Raw genomic sequence first — 23,669 nt, 5'->3', positions numbered from 1 at the left:
GCCTTAAAACTTTTACAGGTTTTATGCTCCTGGGGGAATTGACTGAGAATGGGAACAGTTAACTAACAATAGGAACATTAACAATGTTACTATACAGGCAGGCTGCTACATTTCGGCCTCAGAGAATGAGCCTTCCTCCTGCATAATAAAAAGACCTATCCTTCCATGCCACTGGCGAGTCGCAGTAGCAAGGGACAGAGTCTCTCTCACTTATTGGCAGGCACCCATGCCCAGCCCCACCCCCTGACGGTGATCAAAGTCTCCCCCGCAGGGATTTGCCTCTCTGAGGCTGCTCCAGGCACACTGGAACAGATGCACTGCCTGGGTTGCCAGGGGAAAAGCGCGTATCCCCCTGCAGATTTCTTTTGCATTTTTCTGTGTGTGTGGGGCACAGAAATATGCAGGCCATATGAATTCTGTACCCCTGTCAGGAATAATAATGGCATAAAATGAAGAAGCGTGAAAACGTCTTACTTCATTCAGCCTGATTTGTTGTCTTGAGTAAGTATCAGCGATAAATGAGAATTTAAGGTATATTCCATAAGATCTGCATCAAAAGGGACTGGATGCCTCCTTATGCAAGTGCAGAAACAACAAATATTTACACCCTTCATTTTCCTTATTGCTCTGCTGACAACTATCAACATTCCACTGAAATTAGCACAATATTAGGCAAACAGCAGCATAGTAAGTGTTACAGTTGGAACATTTAGTAGCTGGCAAACAGTTACTGTAACCTATGTAAAAAAGTTGATGAGACACTGGAGCACTGCACTGAATAACATGCTTTTTCACACCTTAAGACAAATACAGGATCCAAATGAAGGTAAATTCATCTGGGAAGAGGAGCAGCTGGATTAGTAATCGCTACTTCCACAACCACTGCAGCAGTTACATTAGCATTACTTTTGTTTAGAAAACTGTTAAACCTCCTATAGAAATGCAATGACACTATAGTGATGCCCATATTTTTTAATTATGCTCAGCTGAGTAATTTGTTCATGCCATAAAGTTGCCAAGAGTATCAATAGTGAAATCCCAAACACTTTTCCTGCAATTTTCATTAAAAGTATTATGATTAACCACCCCACCAAACTTAACTTTTCCATCAAGCTTCTAAAAACTTTCAGCACTTAGGGCTTGTCTACACTACCAAGTTTTGTTGACAAAACTTATGTCAACAGTTTTTGGCGACAAAAAGGCAGTTTTTGGCGACAAAACTTGCCAATGTAGACAAACCCTTAGAAGTCTAAATATAGGCCTGTTCAAACATCAAGAGTGTTATTTTGAAAAAGTAGCATTGGGCATCATGTCATTCTTGATGCACAGGCTATGTGTGGATTGCTTTAAGGTTTCTTCCAAATATTATATGGGGACTTTTACTGCACCCATTGGAGATAAGGTATTGTTGTCATTGAAGTCAATGGGACAGTATCCCTCCATTGTAAACACTGGTGAGATTTTTTTTTTTTTTTGGCCTCTTTACGCAACTCTAGCATAAAGGGGTGATAAATTTCCCCTGGAAAAATACCCTGAGAGCAGCCTCTAATATAGAACTACTGCAACAGCTCTACGCCTGTCCCCCACCACTAGGGTGAACAGACAGCAAATGTGAAAAATCGGGACAGGGTGGGGGTGGGGGGGGGGGTAATAGGAGCCTATATAAGAAAAAGACCCAAAAATCGGGACTGTCCCTATAAATTTGGGACATCTGGTCACCCTATCCACCACATACCCAGAACATATCATGGGAAAGATGGATGAATCTGGACTGCTGGTGAACTCTGGCTATTCTCTGCTTCCCATGGACAATTGAGAGCCACAGGAGTCAAGTAAAATTAATTCCAAGTCTTAGGACTACTCTAATTTCACCGTTGCCCCCAACTCTTGTGATTTTATCACAAGTCTCATAATATATGGCATTTTCCTTAAAACCACAGCTCCTGAGTCATGCAACTATATGAAAATCCCAGCTTTCATTTAAAAAAAAAAAGTTTGCCACAATGATGAGACATAGAAAGAACATGAATTCTAAAAGCTCAAAAACAAGAAGGCAAATAAAAAAAGACCCAAAATGTAATATTTAAAAAAAACAGCATGAATTTTAATATAATTTTATGACTTTTGGGGGGCCTGACTTATGATCCCTGAATGCTTGAGGTTGGGAATACAGTAATTCACAAAACGGCCAGGCCCACAGTGTAGGAAAACACGCAAGTGTCTTAAAGTCATCTTCCCACACTCCCAATCCCATTTCCTGTAAAGAGTGCACGTAACACAGTAATGGAGAAATGGGCCAGAATGAAGGCAAGCAAAAGACTAAGGAGATTTAAATACATATGCATTTCAGCTAAGCTTTTCTAAAACAAATTAAAATAAAGTTCCGGGTTTAAGACTGTAAATCAGTACTAACTGAAATAATCCTCTTAATAGACAGTATTGGGTGTTCACAACCCATTTGACAGCAGTTATCCAGAAAACTATAAGCACTGAAGAAAGTGGACATATATTAAAAGTCCTAAAATTATTTGATTCTCACAGTAAGTTCTTATCAAGAATTTTAAGTCAGAAAACGGATACCAATCATGTACAGCTAGAGAAAATTAGTCCAATTTTAATTACATGTATAAAACAGATACAGATTACAGTGATATAACCTGTCACACTGGGAAGTCGTAAGCCAAACATAAATTAAAGGTCCTGATCCTAAAAAGATTTATGCATGTGTGTAATTTTACTCAGTGGGGACTCCTCATGTGAGTGAAGTTACATGCATAAATCTTTGCAGGGTCAGGACCTGACTTCAGTGGGACTACTCACTTAAATAAAGCTACTGCCTATGTAAAGTCTTTGAAGGATCAGGGCCCCAAATTGGACTTTCTTGTTATAGCCCAAGATAAAAGAAGTGTGATAGTCTGAGGTACTTAAGCTTATTCTATACTGCACTCTACCACAAAGTTTCTTTTCTATATAGTATATTAAAAGGAAGAAAATTCTGACTAGACAAGGGCTATTCTAATGTTCTTAACTACAAAATACAGTGATATAATTCATGGTCAAACAAAATTATATGTAAACAAACAATTCTAATCAAACTAATAAAAACAACGAGGAGTCCGGTGGCACCGTAAAGACTAAACAGTTTTATTTGGACATAAGCTTTCGTGGGTAAAAAACCGACTTCTCCATGCATCTGAAGAGTGGTTTTTTTTTACCCATGAAAGCTTATGCCCGAATAAATCTGTTAGCCTTTAAGGTGCCACCGGACTCCTCATTGTTTTTGTGGATACAAACTCTAATATTCCAGACAGTAATATTACTATTTCCTTTGGTTTTAAAGTTACAAACTAAATATAATTCCATATTTATGTACAAGCAAGTTCATTCTCCCAGTAAGATTTAATCTTTCTTTAAGAAGATTGCCAACATATTCACTGTATAATAGGTCACAGAAAACCCATATTTGGTCCACACATCTCTGGATTGTAGCATTGCAAGACGGCAATTCATTGTGTTTGATCATTGTGTTCACTTTTATCCAAATGTCCTCTAGAGTTTGATTATTACAAATAGATTGCTCAATTGTCCACTTTGCTCTATAAAATGCATGTAGCTTCATTCTTTCTAAATTACTCTGCAGTTCTCTAGATAAAGGAAGAATTTTTTCTTTAAGTTTAGGACTAGGGACAGAGATACTCCAAGACCTTCTCAATTTTGGTTTTTCATTTGCCGATTGTACTTCCAGATTGCTTGAATTAATTTGTGCATGCACCGTTTGTGTCTGAATTAAACTTTGACCAGTTTTCAAATTAGACTGAAACTCCAGAAGGTCCACTGTGCAGTCATAATATCGCCCAATAAGAGGTTCTGAAGCTGCAACAAGTTGTTTCACTTCTTCTGCTTTCTCACCAGAAATAATAGGTGGTTGTCTTTTAGGCTTGAGTGGAAGTTTGTGTGAAACATTTGGAAACCAGGGAACAAATCTCGGTAGTTGCCGAATAGGAAACTCCTTCAGTGTTTCTTCTGCAAGTTTCTGCAATTTTGTGAGGTCATTCTGAAATGGTCGATAGTGTAAAACTACTTCCATGCTGGTACTGTAGGAATCCAGTTATTCTTAATAAAAGAAACAGTCTCTTGATTAGGATCCTCGACTCTAAAGCGTAATACATCTTATTTACAAGAATCTCTTCTTGCATGTGATGCACAGATCAGAAGAAAACAGGACCTAAAGCAGAAGTATTGTAAAGAATAAGATACCACCATATTAAGCCATATATTGCTAGAATATTTTGCAGTAAAACAAAATGCTGTAAAGATAAACTAGCAATATTTATATTTATGTAACAGAATGCTTCATACTTTACCACAAGTGATTACTTACCGGTATTTAATCATTGCTAATGTTTTAAAACACCAGGTAAGTACATTTTAAACTTTAACAAAACAAAAACATACATAAATTTATATGATCTGCTCTTCATGGAAAAACCTATGCTGTTCCCCTCCCAAACAATATTCTCCTCCCTGTTATCCACCCATTTCTGTGGTCATATGAAATTGATGTGAAGAAGTTTTGCCCAGTTAATCATGCCTCAATAGAGCCCTCAGATTGTATGCCACTGTATTTATCCACAAATTACCATGCATCTATGGCACTATGTTCTTAACACACGTATCTAATGCTATCCACTAAAAGTACCAGGATTTCATTTAAAACGTTAAGTCATACGATAAAATTACCACCAGCTTGAAGTTAAAACCTATTATATCGTCTTAAATTATGAAGCCAAAAAGAAAAAGGGGGTGGGGGGGGAGAAGAGAACAAAGAAAATATTAAATACAAATCCAAAACAATATCTTCCTTCTGCTCCCATGAAGGAAACTGAATAATATACTGCAGATTACAGTTACTGATGATGAAAAAAATACTCTCTGAAATAGGACTAACAGAAATACACAATTTAAAGTAGAAGATTAGCCAAGAAGCTGTTCTGGACTCCAACTATGCCAAACAATATATAATAAAGATTTTCTTATTTCCATTCCAAAGCATAACTATATATCAACCAGTCTTAGCTCCAATCTTCAGAGCTACACACCGCAGTCATGCTATTATATGAAAACTTTAAATATGATACTCCTTAATTTCCAAATTTCAACATTTCTCTCTCTCAGATGAAGGTTAAATTGCATGTTACGTAATGGATACAAACAGGATTACCAATTATGGAATGAATTCATAGCATCCTTTACTCTCTGAGTTCTAACAGACACCAACAATAAACAGACACTAGACTCTGATCATTTAGCTACTGCATTGCAATGACTGAATTCTAGGAGTTGAAAGGGACACATGCTACACTGACTTCTCTGCAGGCCCAGGGATCTACTTACACCTCTTACCAGTCCTCTATGCCCCAAACAAGGGTGTATTAAGAAAATATTTTGCTTTGAATGAGTTGTTACAACAGCAGAACTGTTGATTTTTTTCTTTTTATTATGGAAAAGTGGAAAAGCAGCTTGATGTTGTCATTTGAAATCTCTAACTGCTTTAGACAGCAATAAGGTAACACCATTAAAACCAATATACTGTCTTCTGGAGTGTTTTAAAAGTGAGCGTATTAACATGAGGTGGATTCAGCTAAGGCCATGTCTTCACTACCACTTATGTCGGCAAAACTTATGTAGCTCAGCGGTGTGAAAAAAACACCCCCGAGTGACATAAGTTTTGCCAGCATAAGTGGTAGCACACACAATGCTACGTTGGCAGAAGAGCTTCTCCCACTGACATAGCTACTGCCACCCGTTGAGGTGGTTTTATTATGTCAACAGGAGAGCTTTCTCCCATCAGCATAGAGCGGCTACACAAGTGATCTTATAGCAGTGCGGTTGCATCGGTACAGCTGTGCCGCTATAAGCTCGCTAGTGTAGACATGGCCTAAAACCCCAATTCTGCAATCACTTATGCAGATGTATAACTTATGTACCTGAGTAGCCCCATTGAGTTCAATTTATTACAGGATTATGGACTTCAACTTCATCTTGCTCATTATTGCTACTTAATATGAACACAAAAGCACAATGGTAGACAAACAATGCCAGAAGCAATATAATGTTTATTGACTCAGAAAAGGGAAAAGCATATAAAGATTATTTAGTGCTCTGTTCTCTCATTGTTACAGGTCCCAATTCACTACTGGCAAAAATGGTCAGCACTCCATTGTGGAGTTGTGCTCTCATGCAAACTAGACTCAAAGAATGTAGAAAACATGAATTTATCAGTTCTGGACTGTGGAGGCAAGGAATCAATTAAGTCTGCAGTTATCTGTTGAGCAAAGAGTTAGAAGACAAAAATATTGTATTCTATATACTATAAGCCCAATGGATAGCAAATGTAAGCACTCTGCTGAAGATGCTAAAACTCATCTGCTAACTGCAGGTATTGCAGAACACAGGATTTTCACCCCCCATAAGTCAGTGGTGTTTATATGCTCTGTGACTTCCAGAAGCTTTCTAGCCTTTCCCTCTCCAATCCATGCAGAACACTACCACCAAGATAGTCTTCCTTTTCCAGACAAGATCTTCTCTCACCCTCTTTTTTCCTAACAAAGTTCAAGTTTCTCCTCTTCACCTTCAAAGCATTGCACAGCTTTTCCACCACCTATATCTTTGTTTCTCTTCCAATCTGTTTGGTCAAGACTGTAAACACATCAGTCTCCAATTAATGCAACATTCTGTACTTGCATATTTTTTTCATTCAAAGAGCTCACAGTACTTACTCCTGAGAGAATCCTTCACCAGAAAATTAAAAATTCTGCGCACGCACACACACAAAAAGCTCGGGATGCATAGGGGGCCATAGGGGGGTTCTGGGGGAGTGGGGCTTGGTGGAGTGAGGGTCCAGGTGGCTGGGGCTCAGAGGAGCGGGGGGCTTGTTGGGGTGGTCCAGGTGCAGTGGGATGGGGCTCACTGGAGTGGGGGCTAAGGGGGCTTTGTGAGAGGTCTGGGTATGGGGGGGGGGTCTGGATTACACAGGGGTTGAGTGGACAGAGGAACAGCTCCCCATACAGTGACCCCTACCTCCGCAGCTGAGAAGCAATGGGGTTAGGGGGTGTAGAACTTCCTGTAGCTGGGGGAGGTTTCTGGGGGTGGGTCTGACCCGGCGCCGATCACTCCTTGAGGGAGAAGAGGAAGTCCTGTCCTCGCTCAGCCCCAGCCCAGCCGGAACTACCAGCTGAGCCTGGCGCAGGGTAGGAGCCACCAGACAGGGCATCCTCAGCCCCCGCACCCAGTGATTTTCCTCTCTGACGGCTGGTCTAGGCACCCAAAATGACGTGCCCAGTGGTGCTAGAACAATTTTTATAGTGGGGGTGCTGAAGGCAGAAACCATGTATTTGGGTTGTTATTACTACTTCAAGCCACAGAGCGCACTAGCACCCTCCTCACTGCTAGTTCCAGCATCTGTGGACACGTCCATGCTGCTGGTGAGGGACATGTGACCACTCTTTCAGCTTCCCAATCAGAAAATCATTTTTCTGCAGGGAAGCAAAGAAATCTGCCAGGGACATGAATTCTGCACCCAGGCAGTAGTGCAGAATTCCCCCAGGAGTATACAGTCCTATATAAAGATAGGTGGTTATTCCTATTTTACAGCTGGAGGAAATGAAGCGAAGAAGGTTAAGGGACTTACCCAAGGCTACAGATTCTTTGACAATGCCACAAACAGAACCCACGTCCCCCGATTACATAGCTAACGTCTAGCACAAGCGTTGCCCACGTCTCATTGAGAAAGTGACCAGTGAACCACTTCCTTCCCCATTTGCTACCACACGATGATATTTCTGTGACAACTACAGCAAGTGCTTCTGTAGATGGGCAGCATCAGGACAATATTCATGTATTTTGTCTTTAATACATTAAGTGTTTCATTCTTCCTCGAAAGGCGCTAATCTCACCGGCCCGCTCTTCATCCCACTCGGTGTACGGAACCGCAGCTCAACCGGAGCAGTGCAGCCACTGCCAGGGCTAGCGGGCGGGTGTGGGGGGAGGCAGGGGCCTGTCTTCTGGGCTCGTCATGCCCACCTCCCGGAACCTAACAGGACACCCTCCTGACCGCCGCCGGCCCACCCCGCGCTGGGCACGGCCTGCTTCCGCGCGCTACCCACTAGCCCACACTCCCTCCCGTACAGACACGCCGGGGCCTGCGCCTTGGTTTCGCCCCCTCCCCCGGCGGAGAGACCCGGCCTGAGGCTACCCAGGGCAACGAGGGCAGGGTTCACCCTGCGCCCCAGGCTGGCGCGAAAGGTTGGGGCCCAGGCGGGGGGGGGGGGCAGTGAGCTCTCGTCTCCGTACCTTTCAGGGCAAGCAGATGCTCTTGCTTCGGCTGATTCACATCCATTGCCTCGGCCTCCCCTCTCTGGGCTTTCGCCGCCTACAGGATTCACCTAGGCCAAGATTCTGCTAACGGCGAAAGGAACCACGATAAAGGTCCGCACGCAGCCTGAGCCAAGCTGCCCGGGTCCCAGAAAACCCGGAGGTGCGTTTCCCGGCATGCAACGCGCCATCTGGGACTGAGCAGGACCGTGAAGAAACTACAGGCCCCAGCATGCACTGCTCCCCTTGATCCCAGCTGCTCACGGACGATCTGGACGAAGAGGGACCCGTGGTGTAGTCTTCTAGGGATCTGGACTAATCGCGTTGCATGCTGGGATTTGAAGTCTTCGCTGAGGTGACTGAGATGACGTTAGAGCATTACACGCTGGAACCTGTAGTTTTCGCGAGCCGCTGAGCGTCAATGTGACCCGTTGTATGATGGGAATTGTAGTCTTCATGCGTCCCTTGGGTGTCACTGTGGGCTTTGCGAGGAGACGCATGCGCAGTGGTGATCACGGCGGCCGCTGGGGAAGAACCGCTTTAATATTATTTTTCATTCCTGCGCGGACGCTTCGTGTGGTGACATCACAGCGGAAGGCCTGTAGCGTCAGCGCGTGGCCCGCTCCCCTCTCTCTGCTGGCTCATTGGCTTATCGGTGCGTAGGTAGCTCGTTCCTCCTCCCTTTTCCAAGATGGCGGCCATGGGTGTAAACAAGGCCGGCCTCGGAGCGGGGCTCGATGCCGGCCCCCGGCACAGCGGCAGCCGGGGGCCGGCCGGGGCTGCTGTGAAGGTGAGAGGAACTGCACCCGTCCGCCCGGTTCACACAACAGATCCTGCCAAAGGGTGGCGACGCTGCGTCGGCTAATGGGCTTCTCCCAGCGGCATAAAACAGCCTGTGCAGCAGCAGCCTCCCCTGGCGTCGAGGGGCGACACCGGTGGGGACATGGAGAATCCTGCACGAGTGCGGAGGGATGACTTGCTGTGTTGGGCGGCCCTGGGTCCTGTGAGCCCGTGCGAGCGTAGGGGACAGCCTGTCGAGAGGCGGGTGGGCTCCCAACGTGGGTGGGGGTGGGGTGTCAGGCCAATGGCTGGCGCTCTGAGGGCTCTACCAAATTCACGGTCCATTTAAAAAAAATTGAATTTCATAGTTTCAGATATTTAAATCTTAAATTTCATGGTGTTGTAACTATGGGGGTCCTGACCCAAAAAGAGGGTGGTGGGGCAAGGCTATTGTAGGAGGTTTTTGCCACCCTTATTTCTGCACTGCCTTCAGAGTTGGGTGGCCAAAGAGTGGCAGCTGCTGGCCAAGAACCCATCTCTGAAGGCTGTGTTGATGCCAGCAGGAGTGGAAAAGTAATACCATACTATGCCATCCCTCCACAATAGCCAGATTTAATGGGGGAGACCAGATTTCACAGTCCATGATGTGTTTTTCATGGCTGTGCATTTGGTAGGGCTCTACCTATGAGGTGGGGAAGTCCTGGGGTTCGCTGAATCAGCTGAGCCATGGAGTGGCTCCCCATCAAGAGCCTTAGGTCAGACAGGCAGTTGGGCAGGGTGGCCCTTGGTTCCTTTTACCCAGGGCTCGCTGTAGGTGGGTCCAGCTTCAGTTCATTTGCAGAAAGAAAGGGCTGTACAAAAGCAAATCGTGACTAGAATCCATGAAGGAAGAACTGTCTAATGCAGGGGCCGGCAACCTTTCAGAAGTGGTGTGCCGAGTCTTCAATTATTCACTCTGATTTAAGGTTTTGCGTGCCAGTAATACATTTTAATGTTTTTAGAAGGTCTCTTTCTATAAGTCTATAATATATAACTAAAGTATTCTTGTATGTAAAGTAAATAAAATTTTTAAAATGTTTAAGAAGCTTCATTTAAAATTAAATTAAAATGTAGAGCCCCCTGGACCGATGGCCAGGACCCGGGCAGTGTGAGTGCCACTGAAAATCAGCTCGCATGCCGAAGCCATGGGTTGCCTACCCCTGGTCTAATGGGACAATTGCTGGGGTTAATTGGTTTCAGAGTGCAGCTGCATGGTAGATTTCTTTATACAAGAGCTACCAGTATAAGATGGGCCACTTACCTCTTGATGTGTGACTGCTTCTGATCTGTTCAAAATGCTTTCTTGATTTATAGGTTCTTGAGTGTGGAGTCTGTGAAGATGTATTTTCTTTGCAAGGTGATAAAGTTCCCAGACTGCTTTTGTGTGGTCATACCGTCTGCCATGACTGTCTTACTCGGCTTCCTCTCCATGGCAGAGCAGTTCGCTGTCCTTTTGATCGACAAGTTACTGAACTAGGTAAGGATGAAAACTATATGTAGAGATAAGGAGATATTAGTACTGTTCTACAAGGTACTGGTGAGACCTCATCTGGAATACTGTGTGCAGTTCTGGTCTCCCATGTTTAAGAAGGATGAATTCAAACTGGAACAGGTACAGAGAAGGGCTACTAGGATGATCCGAGGAATGGAAAACCTGTCTTATGAAAGGAGACTCAAAGAGCTTGGCTTGTTTAGCCTAACCAAAAGAAGGCTGAGGGGAGATATGATTGCTCTCTATAAATATATCAGAGGAATAAATACCAGGAAGGGAGAGGAATTATTTAAGCTCAGTACCAATGTGGACACAAGAACAAATGGATATAAACTGGCCATCAGGAAGTTTAGACTTGAATTAGATGAAGGTTTCTACCCATCAGAGGAGTGAAGTTCTGGAACAGCCTTCCAAGGGGATCAGTGGGGGCAAAAGACATATCTGGCTTCAAGACTAAGCTTGATAAGTTTATGGAGGGGATGGTATGATAGGACAGCCTCATTTTGGCAATTAATTGATCTTTGACTATTAGCGGTAAATATGCCCAATGGCCTGTGATGGGATGTTAGATGGGGTGGAATCTGAGTTACTACAGAGAATTCTTTCCTGGATGTCTGGCTGGTGAGTCTTGCCCACATGCTCAGGGTTTAGCTGATCGCCATATTTGGGGTCGGGAAGGAATTTTCCTCCAGTGCAGATTGGCAAAGGCTCTGGAGGGTTTTCTCCTTCCTCTGCAGCGTGGGGCATGGGTCACGTGCTGGAGGATTCTCTGCACCTTGAAGTCTTTAAACCACGATTTGAGGACTTCAGTAGCTCAGACATAGGTTAGGGGTTTGATACAAGAGTAGGTGGGTGAGATTCTGTGGCCTGCGTTGTACAGGAGGTCAGACTAGACGATCATAATGGTTCCTTCTGACCTTAAAGTCTATGATTCTATAATATATGTCTTTAATTAGATTTGTGTCACTTAAGAATGACAAGAACATGACTAATAACTTATCAAAGACTTTCATTTCTGTTAGTAGGCTGGTAGGCTCTATTGCATGCTAGACCTGTTTTATAACCTACAAGATAAATCTAAGTGGTTGAAAGTCCTGGAAGAAGTAAGATGTTAAAAACCAAGAAGATATTTAGGTTATTCCATAGATGATTCCAAAACACTTAATATGCTGATGCATATGCCAACAGTGTAGGAAAAACATTAATACAATTATGAGTATGACAAATTTGCTCCGTTTGTGGTACCTTCCTTTAAATATTAGTTTTAATAGTAATTCATGTTTCAAGAAGGGGAAGGCAGGTAATTTTGTACGTTTCTTTGAATCAAATCGTAGCAATTCAAGATCTAGGTTTCTTTTACGAATAAAAGTTTTCATCCATACAGTGGTGTAAAATAGTTCATTTCATTGTACTCCCTTTGGGACTGATGCTGCAGGTGTATCTGTACATGCCTGGCCAAAACTAAAAAAAACCCAAAACTTTAGTTTATAAAAACTAAAGTCCTGCTAGATGTAAATTAATTTATATTTATGCCCCTAAAAGGAGTTTGATGTTCCATTGTACTAAATACTCTAGTTAAATAGATAGTCCTGTTCTGAAGAGGTTGCAATCTATATTAATGACAAGATGCAACAGATGGATAAAGCCAACTGGTAGAGATAGGGGAAGGAGGAAGAGGTACCAGTGTGTTTGTTTTCATTTAGACTAGTGGTGTACAGGATATAGTTTGTCACCTACCCAGGGATGATAAGAGGGAGGAAAAGGGGGGACAGTTGTCCCAGGGGCCTGAGCTCAGGGTAGCCCCCAAAATGTCTGTGTAAATAAAGTGAAATGGGAGGGGGTGGGGCCACAGAAAATGTATGTGTCAGTGCCCAACATTTCTCTCAATGGGCCTGCACATACCTAGCTATTACTGGGCCAGCGTTGCTATGTAGACATCATGTCAGACGTGTGTCTCAAGAAGGATAAGGTAGTGTTTTTACAAATTTGGGGGGGGAGGGAGTTTATACATAAGGAATGGTAGGAGAGGTAGACTAATGGGTGGCAAAACTTGTGAACATTGATAGAGCAAAGGGAGTGGAAAATGATACAATAAGGTAATAATTCTGAGACCTTCTCTTTACTCAGAAAAGTGTTTCTACCCTATGTTAGGTTGGCTCCCTATCCCCCCCCCCCCTGCATCTTTAACTTGATCTGTTAACATGAAAACTACAAACTGCTTTGTCTTCACTAGGATTTTACCTCACATTACTTACCATGTGTTAGCTAACATGGTAACATACTTTTTCCTTGAGAATATGCACCCTGAGATGTGTCGTGTTAAATTAAATGGACTAAGATGAATAGTTCTAGTCTTTTTAGTCTCTCATTATATAAAAGCTTTCCATACCCATTCTCTTTTTTTGTTGTTGTTGTCTTTCACTTTACTTTTTCCAGTTCTAGTACAGTAACTCCTCACTTAACGTTGTAGTTATGTTCCTGAAAAATGTGACTTTAAGCAAAACGATGTTAAGCGAATCTAATTTCCCCATAAGAACTAATGTAAATGAAGGGATTAGGTTCCAGGGAAATTTTTTTCACCGGACAATAGACTATATTTTATTTATTTTTATATATACACACACACACACACACCCACACACACACACTATAAGTTTTAAACAAACAATTTAATACTGGTACACAGTGGTGATGATTTTGAAGCTTGGTTGAGGTGGAGGAGTCAGAGGGTGGGATATTTCCCAGGGAATGTCTTACTGCTAAATGGTGAACTAGCAATTGGCTGAGCCCTCAAGGGTTAACTCTCACACTCTACAAGGCAGCAGGAATGGAGGGAGGGGAGACAGCATCGCAGACAGAGACACACACTGTTTGTGAGAGAGAGATGTGCATTTCCCCTTTAAGTACGCTGACCCTACTCTTAAGTACACTGCCTTGTTAATTAGATCAGCTTGCTGAGACTGCAGCTGCTGCCAGCAAGCTCCCTCCGTCCTGAGTCCTGTTGTGTGTCCCCCCTGCTCTATGGAAGATGGGGTAAGCGGGGTGCAGGAGCGGGGGGGAGGGGGACACCGACTGCCCCCCTCTTCCTCTCCTTCCCCCCCCCCAGCACAGCAAGCAGGAGTCTCGGGGAGCAGCTGATAGAGGGGCTCCCGGTCCACCCTGGTTCCAAGCCCCCACCAGCTAGCTGCAACAGGCTGCTCTTCCTGTATATCTTTTTTGAGATGGGGCAACCAGAACTGAGGGAATAGCTCAGTGGTTTGAGCATTGGCCTGCTAAACCCAGGGTTGTGAGTTCAATCCTTGAGGGGGCCACTTAGGGATCTGGGGCAAAATCAGTACTTGGTCCTGCTAGTGAAGGCAGGGGGCTGGACTCAATGACCTTTCAGGGTCCCTTCCAGTTCAATGAGATAGGTATATCTCCATATAAAAAAAAAATGCAGTATTCAAGGTGTGGACATACCGTGAATTTATACAGTGGCATGATTTTTCTGTCTTATCTATCCATCCCTTCCCTAATGGTTCCTAACATTTTTAAGTTATTGCTGCTTCCACACTGATCTGATGTTTTCCGAGAACTACCCAGGATCTCATTCCTGAGTGTTAACAGCTAATTTAGACTCCATCACTTTGTATGTATAGTTGGGATTATATTTTCCAAAATGCAGTACTTTGCACTTATCAACATTGAATTTCATCTTCCATTTTGTTGCCTAATCACCCAGTTTTGTGAGATCCCTTTGTAACTCTTTACCGTCTGCTTTGAACTTATCTAGAATAATTTTGTATTGTCTGCAAATTTTCCTACCTCAGCGTTTGCCCTTTTTTGCAGATAATTTATGAATATGCTGATCAGCACTGGTTCCAATATATGTTCTTGGTGGACCCTGTTATTTACCTCTTGCCATTGTGAAAACTGACCATTTATTCCTACCCTTTGTTTACATCTTTTAATCAGTTACTGATCTATGACAGGACCTTACTTCTTATCCCATGATTGCCTACTTTACTTAAGAGCCTTTGGTGAGGGACCTTGTCAAAGGCTTTCTGAAAGTCCAAGTACACTATATCCACTGGGTCACCCTTGTCCACATGTTTAACCCCCTCAAAGAATTCTAATAAATGATTGAGGCATGATTTTTCTTTACAAAAGCCACGTTGACTCTTCCCCAACATATTGTGTTTGTCTGTCTGATAATTCTGTTCCTTACTATAGTTTCAACCAATTTGCCTGGTGCTGAAGTTGGGCTTACTGGCCTGTACTTACCAGGATCACGTCTGTTTTAAAAATCAGCATTACATTACCTATCTGCCAGTCGTGTGCTACAGCAGCTGATTTAGAGCCGCATTAGGAAGAGTTTTCAGCCTTGCCTAATGGAGCTAGGCTCAGCATACAAGCCCCCAAACACTATGAACTTCAATCAGGCAGTCACAGGACAACAAACAAACTTATCCCAAGGGTCACATAGTCACTCCTGCTTTACCTAGAAAACTCCCTGGCAAAACTCCTATATGCTGCCCTTGTTCACTGAAACTTAGAATTTTTCTAAAATGTGGAAGAACTTGTAATAGTTTTAAAATATTCTTGCAATGTTAAAATCATATAGGTTAAACTTAGCTCCTTAATACAATTAAACCCCCATTTTTTCTACAATAGTCTACATGTTTAGTGAAAGTTTCTCTTTTGTACTTTCAAATGGTTGTATGAAGAAATATTTCATTATCTTGTTTCTGAGATCCATGTTGTCCTATTGGGCATAAGACTGTTCGTGACCTCTTAACTACACATACAATTGAACACTCACTGGCCATGATCCAGAAAGAAGAGAAAACAAAGCCCTCTGTGTTCTTCTTCAGCTTGTACGTCCCAGATGCTAGCTGAACAGAAGGCTGGCTCAGTTTAGAGAGAGGTTGTTTTGTCGGTGAGGGCTCCTCACAGGCATGCCAATCAGAGGAAAGAGACTTTTGTGTAGCAAAGGAACTCAGAGGTAAGGAAGCTTATGCAAATAAAAATCTCATGCTTAGCAACTAGCTATTTTGGGGCAGAAGGAGGGCCAGGTCCATTATAAAGCCTAGAGTTTCTGTGGTCAGAGGAAGAAGCTTATCTGTTGTCCCATGTGAGAAGGGGGAGTTAGCCAGCCTATGGGCCAGGTAAAACTTGAGTTCTGTGGGGTACTTCTCTTACTGTTTCCCCTCCTTGATTACTAGAAATGAAGAGGTCCACCACATCTATTACATTTCCTCTATCTACCTTATTTTTGCTGCTTTTGGAGGGGGCTTGCCTGCTGAGCTGCTTAAGATTTCCTCTCCCGTTTCCTTGAACTTAAGAGTAGAACTTGTCAGCCAGTGAGATTTCTCTGGGATCTGTGGCCCATTGTGCTCGCTTCGGCCCATTCTAAAGTTTTGTGCTATCTGAATGTCAATCAGCCAGTGAGGAACCCAACTTAGCCTTGGTCTACCGTAGGGGCGGGGATCTAAGTTACGCAACTTCAGCTCGTGAATAACGTAGCTGAAGTCGACGTACTTAGACCTACTCCAGTATAGGAATCGACGGAAGAGCGCTCGGGGGTCAATTGATCACATCTAGACTAGACATGATAAATCGACCCCCGCTGGATCAATTGCTGCCTGCCGATCCGGCGGATAGTATAGACATACCCTCAGTGAGTCCCCCATTTCCATGACCGTGATTGCTATATATGGTAATTGGGCTTTCTGCCCTTATAATGATGTAGTTTGAGCCAGCTGCTTAATGACTAAATGTACATCACAGGTTCACTATTAGGAGGAAGTATTTTCATAAAGGAAGTTTTGTAGCCATTGAGGCTGTGTGGAGCTGCTTTCTACTTCATAAAGGCCCTTAATTAGTAACAGTGAGTTTTATGCAGATTTTCTTTTCAGTTGGTTGTTGAAACAATGTGGTGCCTTGGTGTATAAAAGAACCAAAGAAGAGAAGCTAAGCTACTACAGGATACCTCAAATATTTATCCAGCTTCTATGGAGAAGTCTCAGGTAGATTCCCAAAGTACACATCCATAGCTCTGCATGCAAGTTAGACTTCCTTTATTTTAAAGAATCAGATTTTTTTTTTTCTTGTATTGTACTCCTGCTGAAGTTACCCACAATGGAGCCTATGCATTTACTGTTCCTGCTAAAAGAATGCAAATTGGGAAGACATGTTTAGAAATTCCTGACTACTGCTGAAGTAGCAGATGAAATAATGTGGGATTTGAAAGTATTTATTGATATTGCTATGCAAAAAGTATTTTACTAAATGTATATGTTAGCGGTTCATAGAATCTCATTACTGCTCCTGGGGAGATTCTATGTCAAAAAAGTCAAAATTCTACACCAAAAAATTCACAATTATGCAAAATTCTGCATATTTTATTTGTCAAAATAATACAATATAATCACACCAGTTTCAATTGTTTTGGTAATTTATTTAAACTACAATACAGAAAAAAGTCACAATAACTATTCAGCATTTCCTAAACACATGGAAGTGAAGTTACAAACACTTGGTAACTAATACCCTGCATTCCAGTTATAATCCTGGATTTTCATTTAAATTACATTACAGAACACCAAACAGTGCACACACACAAAAAGTAGAATGTCATTTTAAATTGCGCAGACTTTCACACATAAGTCATGCAGTTTTGCTAATCATTGTCCTGGACCTGGCTGGGTACTTTGGAAAGTGCATGGTTCTGATTGTCCTGACATTTTATTGACTGCTTGGTAAATGTTGCCCTCAAAGTCCTTTGTTTGTTTGTTTGTTTGTTTGTTTGTTTGAAATGGGTAAGTAAAATAAATCCTGAGCTGTAATCTAACCCCATTTTGCCACTTTGGCACAGGAAAAAAGCGAGAAAGGCACACAGATCTTCCTAGCTGAAGATTACCTTACTGTTATTTATAATAAGGCTCCTTTACATCATTCTGGCAATGTAGGGGCCTTAAAACTTTTACAGGTTTTATGCTCTGGGGGAATTGACTGAGAATGGGAACAGTTAACTAACAATAGGAACATTAACAATGTTACTATACAGGCAGGCTGCTACATTTCTGCCTGCAGGATATAGCTTGCCTTGTGCATAATAAAAAGCCCTACCCTTCCACACCAGTGAGCTGCAGTAGCAAGTGAGAGGGACAGAGTCTCTCTCTCCCCCTCTCGCTTGTTGGCACGCACGTACGCCCAGCCTCTTCCTCCCCCCAATTAATCACACAGGCATGCATGCCCAGCCTCCCACCCCCATCTCCGAGGCTGCTCCAGACACACTGGAACAGACGTGCTGCTGGGGAAGAGACGTGTGTCCCCTGGCAGAAATTTTTTTTTTTTTGCATTTTTCTGCCGGGGGGGGCACAGAGATATCCAGGCCATATGAATTATGGGGTGCAGAATTCTGTCAGGAGTACATTACAAGACAAAAGCAGTTTACAGAAATGGACAGATAAAACCAAAGCCTTTTAAAAACAATTGTGCAAACTGTTACTTTACATTGGAAATTACTCTGTCTTCTATATTTTTGTAGCACCCCAATGAAATTGACTGACCAACCTTGCTGTGGAAAATTAAAATTGGAAATGTATGTGTTATAGGTCTCTTAAGCTACTATATGGAACATGTCTTAGCACATGTCTGCAAATTCTTACACACAGTTTTGTTAAATGGGATATTGGGTGAAGGAGTCACTGTAAAGCTTGTTACATTTGGAAGTTCCTGATTAAATATTGGTGCAGGTGATTTTACCCTCATCCCTTACCATTAGAAAAAATCTGCAAAATGGCCCCTTAGAAGGAAAACTCTTAGAGTTCCACAACAGCATTCTTGCCCTCCAAAATGTTGTGGGCAAAGGATGGTTATTTTCTCCCCCTCATGTAATTAACATGAGTTCCACCTCTCAGAACCTGTAGCTCCCAAGGGATTTGTTGGAAGTCTTTGTACCAGTTTTGGAGTCCCTGGCTTTTCACCTGCCCTCACCAGCTCCCATAAAGTAGTGCTTCAGCTGAGCCTTGCTGCTAAGGCAGCTTCTACCAGTGGCTACCGCTGGGTGCGCCCTCACCACCAAAAGTCCTGGTGTTCCAGATATGGAGGTGGTAACAGGCAAAAATCTAACTACCGTTGCCAGGACTTGACCCCTCTCCACATGCAGATCCCTGGACCTTGCAGAAGGCCTTCCATGGACTGTATCTCCTTCCCAAAGTTTCCACTTCATCTCGGATACTATTTGAGCACTCGGGTACAGTTTTAGTTTTAGAATTTTGTGTGTAATGGAAGTATTAAGTTATATCCTAAATTCTCCGTACCATATTGTCAGTTGTCTTTAAGGCAGTTTGTGTCTAAAGATATGTAAGCTTTGGAATTTTTAAAATTTTGAGGCTCTTGAAAGTGACAGATTGATGTCACTGGATTAGAATCAGTCCAGATTTCCTTACACTGCTCTGTTACTATGTCTCATTCCTGATCTGCATACTCTCTGGTATTTGTCTTATGCCACTTCTGAGGGGAGACTGCCAGATCATGTAGTGGTTTTGTAATGTACAAACATCCCCACTAGGCACAAGAATGAGATTATTAAACTTTTACCTTGTGCCCCAAGCAGGATTTGAACTGAGGTGTTAGAGAGATTAAAGTAGAATCTATTTATACACCACATGACTTAATCCCTGCAACATTTTCTTATTTATAAAACAAACACTTGATCAAGTGTTCTTGAAGGTCTATATTTTAATACAGGATAATTTTGTAATTAAGTTACGGTGTGAAAGTAATGCTGTCTGACTTCAAACATCTTGATTACTTGGCAAATTATACTGAAATCACGTAACTGACCTCTTGTCTGAAGACGTACGCTTCCAACCACCTACTTAAACTTTAGCAGATTAAAAATTAAATGAGATGTTTACTTCCTGTCCATTCTACTTTGTGGTTTTTAGATGTGTGGCACAAGATGTTTGGGGGATTGTGTGCTGAGCCTAGTGACCTGCTAGCAAGGCTGAGAGCTTCTTAACGAGGCTTTGATCCCTAAGTCGTTTAGCACCCATCAGCCCTTTACTTGGGGCAGGGCTACTTAGGAAGACCAGGGCTTTAAAAAGCCCGCTCCTAAGCAACCAGAGGAGCTAGTGAATGGGACCGACTAATGGGAGTTTTGCGAGGGAGTTCTCCAGGTAAAGGAGGACACCATCCCTGCCCATCCTGGCTAATAGCCATTGATGGACCTATCCTCCATGTTTATCTAGTTCTTTTTTGAACCCTGTTATAGTCTTCGCCTTCACAACATCCTCTGGCAAGGAGTTCCACAGGTTGACTGTGCGTTGTATGAAAAAATACTTCCTTTTGTTTGTGAAGTATGAAAGCAGGATACATATTCTGACAGTGACTCTGCTTACTGCACTGCGTATCAGCAAATAGCTGTGCCTCTCTAGATACTCATCTTCCCTCTATGGGGTTGTGACAGAAAAGTGCAGTGGTAAAGATATCACTGCAGTAAGTAAATTTTTCCAGTAGAATAAATTCTGCTAAAATGTAGTAAGATACTACTGTGTCCCCTTCTCTAAGTATGTGCACAGAGCATTATCTCTATTGGCCACATTGCCAACAGTAGGTCTTCTATCAGGCTATTCAGAGCTGGTGGTGAACCTCTGCTTAAATGTCCTCAAACACTTCCCACTTGCTGCCACAAATACGCAAAATACAACAAACAGAAATAATGGGTGGGAGAGGAGATGTTTCTCTTGCCCGTCAGCATATTAAATGTGCATTTCACTGACATTGTGCAGCTACTCAGAGTGCAGTTAAATTCTTGAGCCCTCTAAAATTCCCACTATATGGCTGTGTAAGCCAGGGCAGTAGTATGTAAGCTTTGTTACCCAGGATAACTGTTGGTACAGTCTGTGGTGTTTGAGGGGGAAGTAGTGGCTGTCTGAAAATTGTGGCTGTGTGGATTAGGTCCTGTTTTCCTGACCTGCAAAGATTGATGGTGAATTGGTCACACTGACACACCAAGGCCTGAACAGCAATAGAGAAGTATCTCTTTTGGCTGATACACTGAGGTTTGGTGGGATGGGAGTCATAGAATGGACATGTAGGTCTTATTAGTTGCCTCTGAAAAACTGGGGATCCCTAACAATTCGTAACCAGTAATGATGTCCTGCCACTCCCTCATACACAGCATTAATATAGCGTGAATAGCCTTATATACCTCCAGTACAACAGCATCAACTGCATTTATCAACCCTGAACTTGTTCCCAACTGACTGGTGGCAGTTGGGGAGTGACCAGCTTCCAAAGGGTGAAACCCACTCTCTCCTTCATGCTGGGGTGAACTCTCCACTGGGAATTCTGGTGCTGTAGTGCTAGGTTGAGCTCATCACAGAGCTCCAGGAAATTGCCTTCTATGTTCTGAAGTTGTGTGGCTACTGCTGGTTGACCTAGGTCCCCAGCCCTATACTGTCCTAACAGTCTGCTTGTTGGCCTGGCCCAAGAGTGGCACTTAGCCTAACACAGTTGATCAAGGAATAGTTCATAGAAACCTTTGGAAACTCAAGATAGCATCAGACCAGGCAGATTGGATCTCTGACAGTTGCAAGTCTCTCTCTTGCTCTCTCTATTTCTGCCCAAATGATTGCAAAAATTCCAATCACTTTCTGGCTAGTGCCATGCTCGTAGGTTCTCAGTATTGTAGGATCTGCATTTGTCTTAGCAATGGTCAGGATCACAGTATTCTGGGCTGCCTCCAGGCTGGGAAATCAATTTAGAAATGACATGATGTGAGTTCTGGAATACAGTCAGGGGAATTATAGGCATTTGACTGCTTCCTACAGGTCCTCTGGCCTTCTAGAAATATCCCACAGTGTGATGTGAAAATTGCCCAGAGTGTAGCAGGCCTGGGTTACCTACTCATATGGCTGTGCATAACACTTCATAGGATCATAGAAATGTAGGACTGGAAGCAACCCCAGTAGGTCATCTAGTTCAGTCCCCTCCACTGAGGCAGGTCTAAGTATTATAGTAGAACCTCAGAGTTACGAACACCAGAGTTACAAACTGACCAGTCATCCACATTTATTTGGAACAAGAAGTATACAATCAGGGAGCAATAGAGATCAACCCCCCCCCCCCTCCCCAAACAAACAAATATAGTACAGTACTGTAAAACATAAAGGGAAAGTTTAAAAAAAAAAAAGTTTTGACAAGGTAAGGAAACTGTTTCTGTGCTTGTTTCATTTAAATTCAGATGGTTAAAAGCAGCATTTTTCATATGCATAGTAAAGTTTCAAAACTGTATTAAGTCAATGTTCAGCTGTAAACTTTTGAAAGAACAACCATAATGTTTTGTTCAGAGTTACAAACATTTCAGAGTTACAAACAACTTTCATTCCCGAGGTGTTCGAAACGCTAAGGTTCTGCTGTATCTAGACCATCCAAGCAGGGACTTTCTTTCCAGACCACAAGATTACAGTGGGGAATGTGGAAATGCCCATAGTGATCTTGGGAGACCCGGTTTACCCCTTACAGCCCTGGCTCATGAAACCTTACACGGGACATCTGGACAGCAGTAAGGAGCATTTCAACAACAGGCTGAGTAGGTGCTGGATGACAGTTGAATGTGCCTTTGGCAGATTAAAGACACGCTGGCGTTGCCTTTATGACTGGTTAGACCTTAATGAGGAGAATATTCCCATGGTCATAGCCTCATACTGCACTTTGCATAATCTCTGTGAATCTAAGGGTAAAATGTTTGCTCAGGGGTGGAGCGCTGAGGCAGAGTGCTTCGCTGCTGAGTTTGAGCAGCCAGATACCAGGGCTGTCAGAGGAGCCCAGAGGGCAGCAATTGAAATCAGGGAGACTTTGAGGAAGCACTTTGACAATAAGCAGCAGCAACATATTTCTTTAGAGTAGCTTCCATGATACATTCCATGTTTTTTTTTCCTTAGGAGGCTATGTTGACATTTGGGGCCACATATCCCAGTAAGAAAATGATTAAAATGCCTGTACATGTACTTGTAGTGATTGCAATGTGAATTTGTAGAAAACAAAATAAAGATGATTTACCATTATAAAACTTTTTGCCCTTATTCACCAAGAAAAAGCACAGTGACACTCAACAAAACACAGATGCTTGCTGGGAAAGGAGGGACTGGGATAGGGCAGACCATCACAACTGTGTGTAGAGCTAGCTGTCATTGTGAAAGTTGTGTGAAGGGGTGGAGTGATGGGGAAACTGAGAAGTCCCAGACAGTGGAAAGGAATGTGCGGGCGGAGAGTGTGTGTGTGTGTGTGTGTGTGTGTGTGTGTGTGTGGTGTGTGTGGAGGGGGGGGCAAGGGAAGGCTGGTAAAGGACTATGCATGTGCTGCTGTGGAGGTCGAGCCCGGACCTGCTCACTCTTCAGCATTATTAAAGACTTGAGCATTTCTGTTTGCTCCTCTATTACTTTTATCATCCGCTCAGATGCATCCCTAGCAAATGCTTGATTCTCTTTTCTGTCCTGCCTTTTGGTTTCCCAGCACTCCTTTCGTTCCCTTTTCTCTGTAATGGAGCACTGCAGTACCTTCCAGAACATGTCTTCTTTGCTGTATCTTGGCCTCTTTCTTATCTGGCAGAGATGGTCGGCACGGGTGCATGGGATGTCCCTGAAGGCCACATCTGGTGAAGCACAGGACAATGCACAACATTGAAACATTTCACTTATATGCACCTTTTTCAACGTACCAGTCACTTTCTCACTGACCCTGGCCAGGCACACATCTCTGCAAGCACCCAAAACATGGTGAGTTTTGGGTGGGGGTGCGGGAGGGTGCTGCACCTGGACAGAAGAACATGCAGTCTTTGCAGGGGTTGTGGTGCAGCTTTACAGGGAAATAACTCTAAAATTATCCCACACTTTTCCACAGGCAGGGATCATTCTAGCAGACATCGTAATGCTGAGGGTAAGCAGGGAAACCAGGGTACATCTGCTGCATGCTTGTGGCTTCTGCCCTGCTC

General features: G+C 43.0%; 3 protein-coding genes and 1 long non-coding RNA gene across 6 annotated transcripts in view; 2 read left to right on the top strand and 2 right to left on the bottom strand.

The window, feature by feature from the left end:
- The window catches only part of TRAPPC13 (trafficking protein particle complex 13), a 45,753-nt gene extending 37,296 nt beyond the window's left edge, over positions 1–8,457 (bottom strand). For both annotated transcript variants that reach the window (XM_024209382.3, XM_024209383.3), the window contains exon 1: positions 8,353–8,457. In XM_024209382.3, coding sequence (XP_024065150.1) covers positions 8,353–8,398 — 46 coding nt within the window. In that variant the 5' untranslated portion in view covers positions 8,399–8,457. The remainder of the gene's footprint in view (positions 1–8,352) is intronic.
- LOC115271178 overlaps positions 1–8,563 on the top strand; it is a 9,301-nt gene extending 738 nt beyond the window's left edge. Inside the window, exons 2-3 of the long non-coding RNA XR_003899780.1 lie at positions 6,612–6,616; positions 8,360–8,563. This is a non-coding gene — a long non-coding RNA (uncharacterized LOC115271178). The remainder of the gene's footprint in view (positions 1–6,611; positions 6,617–8,359) is intronic.
- SHLD3 (shieldin complex subunit 3) lies at positions 3,237–4,183 on the bottom strand. The gene has a single exon (XM_024209386.2). The coding sequence runs from the start codon at positions 4,085–4,087 to the stop codon at positions 3,341–3,343; it is 747 nt and encodes a 248-aa protein (XP_024065154.2). The 5' UTR covers positions 4,088–4,183; the 3' UTR covers positions 3,237–3,340.
- Positions 8,564–9,034: 471 nt separating the features above from the next.
- Positions 9,035–23,669, top strand: part of TRIM23 (tripartite motif containing 23) — a 33,935-nt gene continuing 19,300 nt past the window's right edge. Inside the window, exons 1-2 of one of the 2 annotated variants that reach the window (XM_026649116.1) lie at positions 9,035–9,163; positions 10,507–10,669. In XM_026649116.1, the coding sequence (XP_026504901.1) occupies positions 9,065–9,163; positions 10,507–10,669 (262 nt within the window). In that variant the 5' untranslated portion in view covers positions 9,035–9,064. The remainder of the gene's footprint in view (positions 9,164–10,506; positions 10,670–23,669) is intronic. The other variant, XM_026649114.1, reaches the window with a different exon arrangement.

Source organism: Terrapene carolina, unplaced genomic scaffold, assembly GCF_002925995.2.
Source record: "Terrapene carolina triunguis isolate 2854851 unplaced genomic scaffold, T_m_triunguis-2.0 Scaffold69, whole genome shotgun sequence".
NCBI lineage: Eukaryota > Metazoa > Chordata > Testudines > Emydidae > Terrapene > Terrapene triunguis.
The sequence above is the reverse complement of the archived record's forward strand: the minus strand, read 5'-3'. Positions and strand labels throughout refer to the sequence as shown.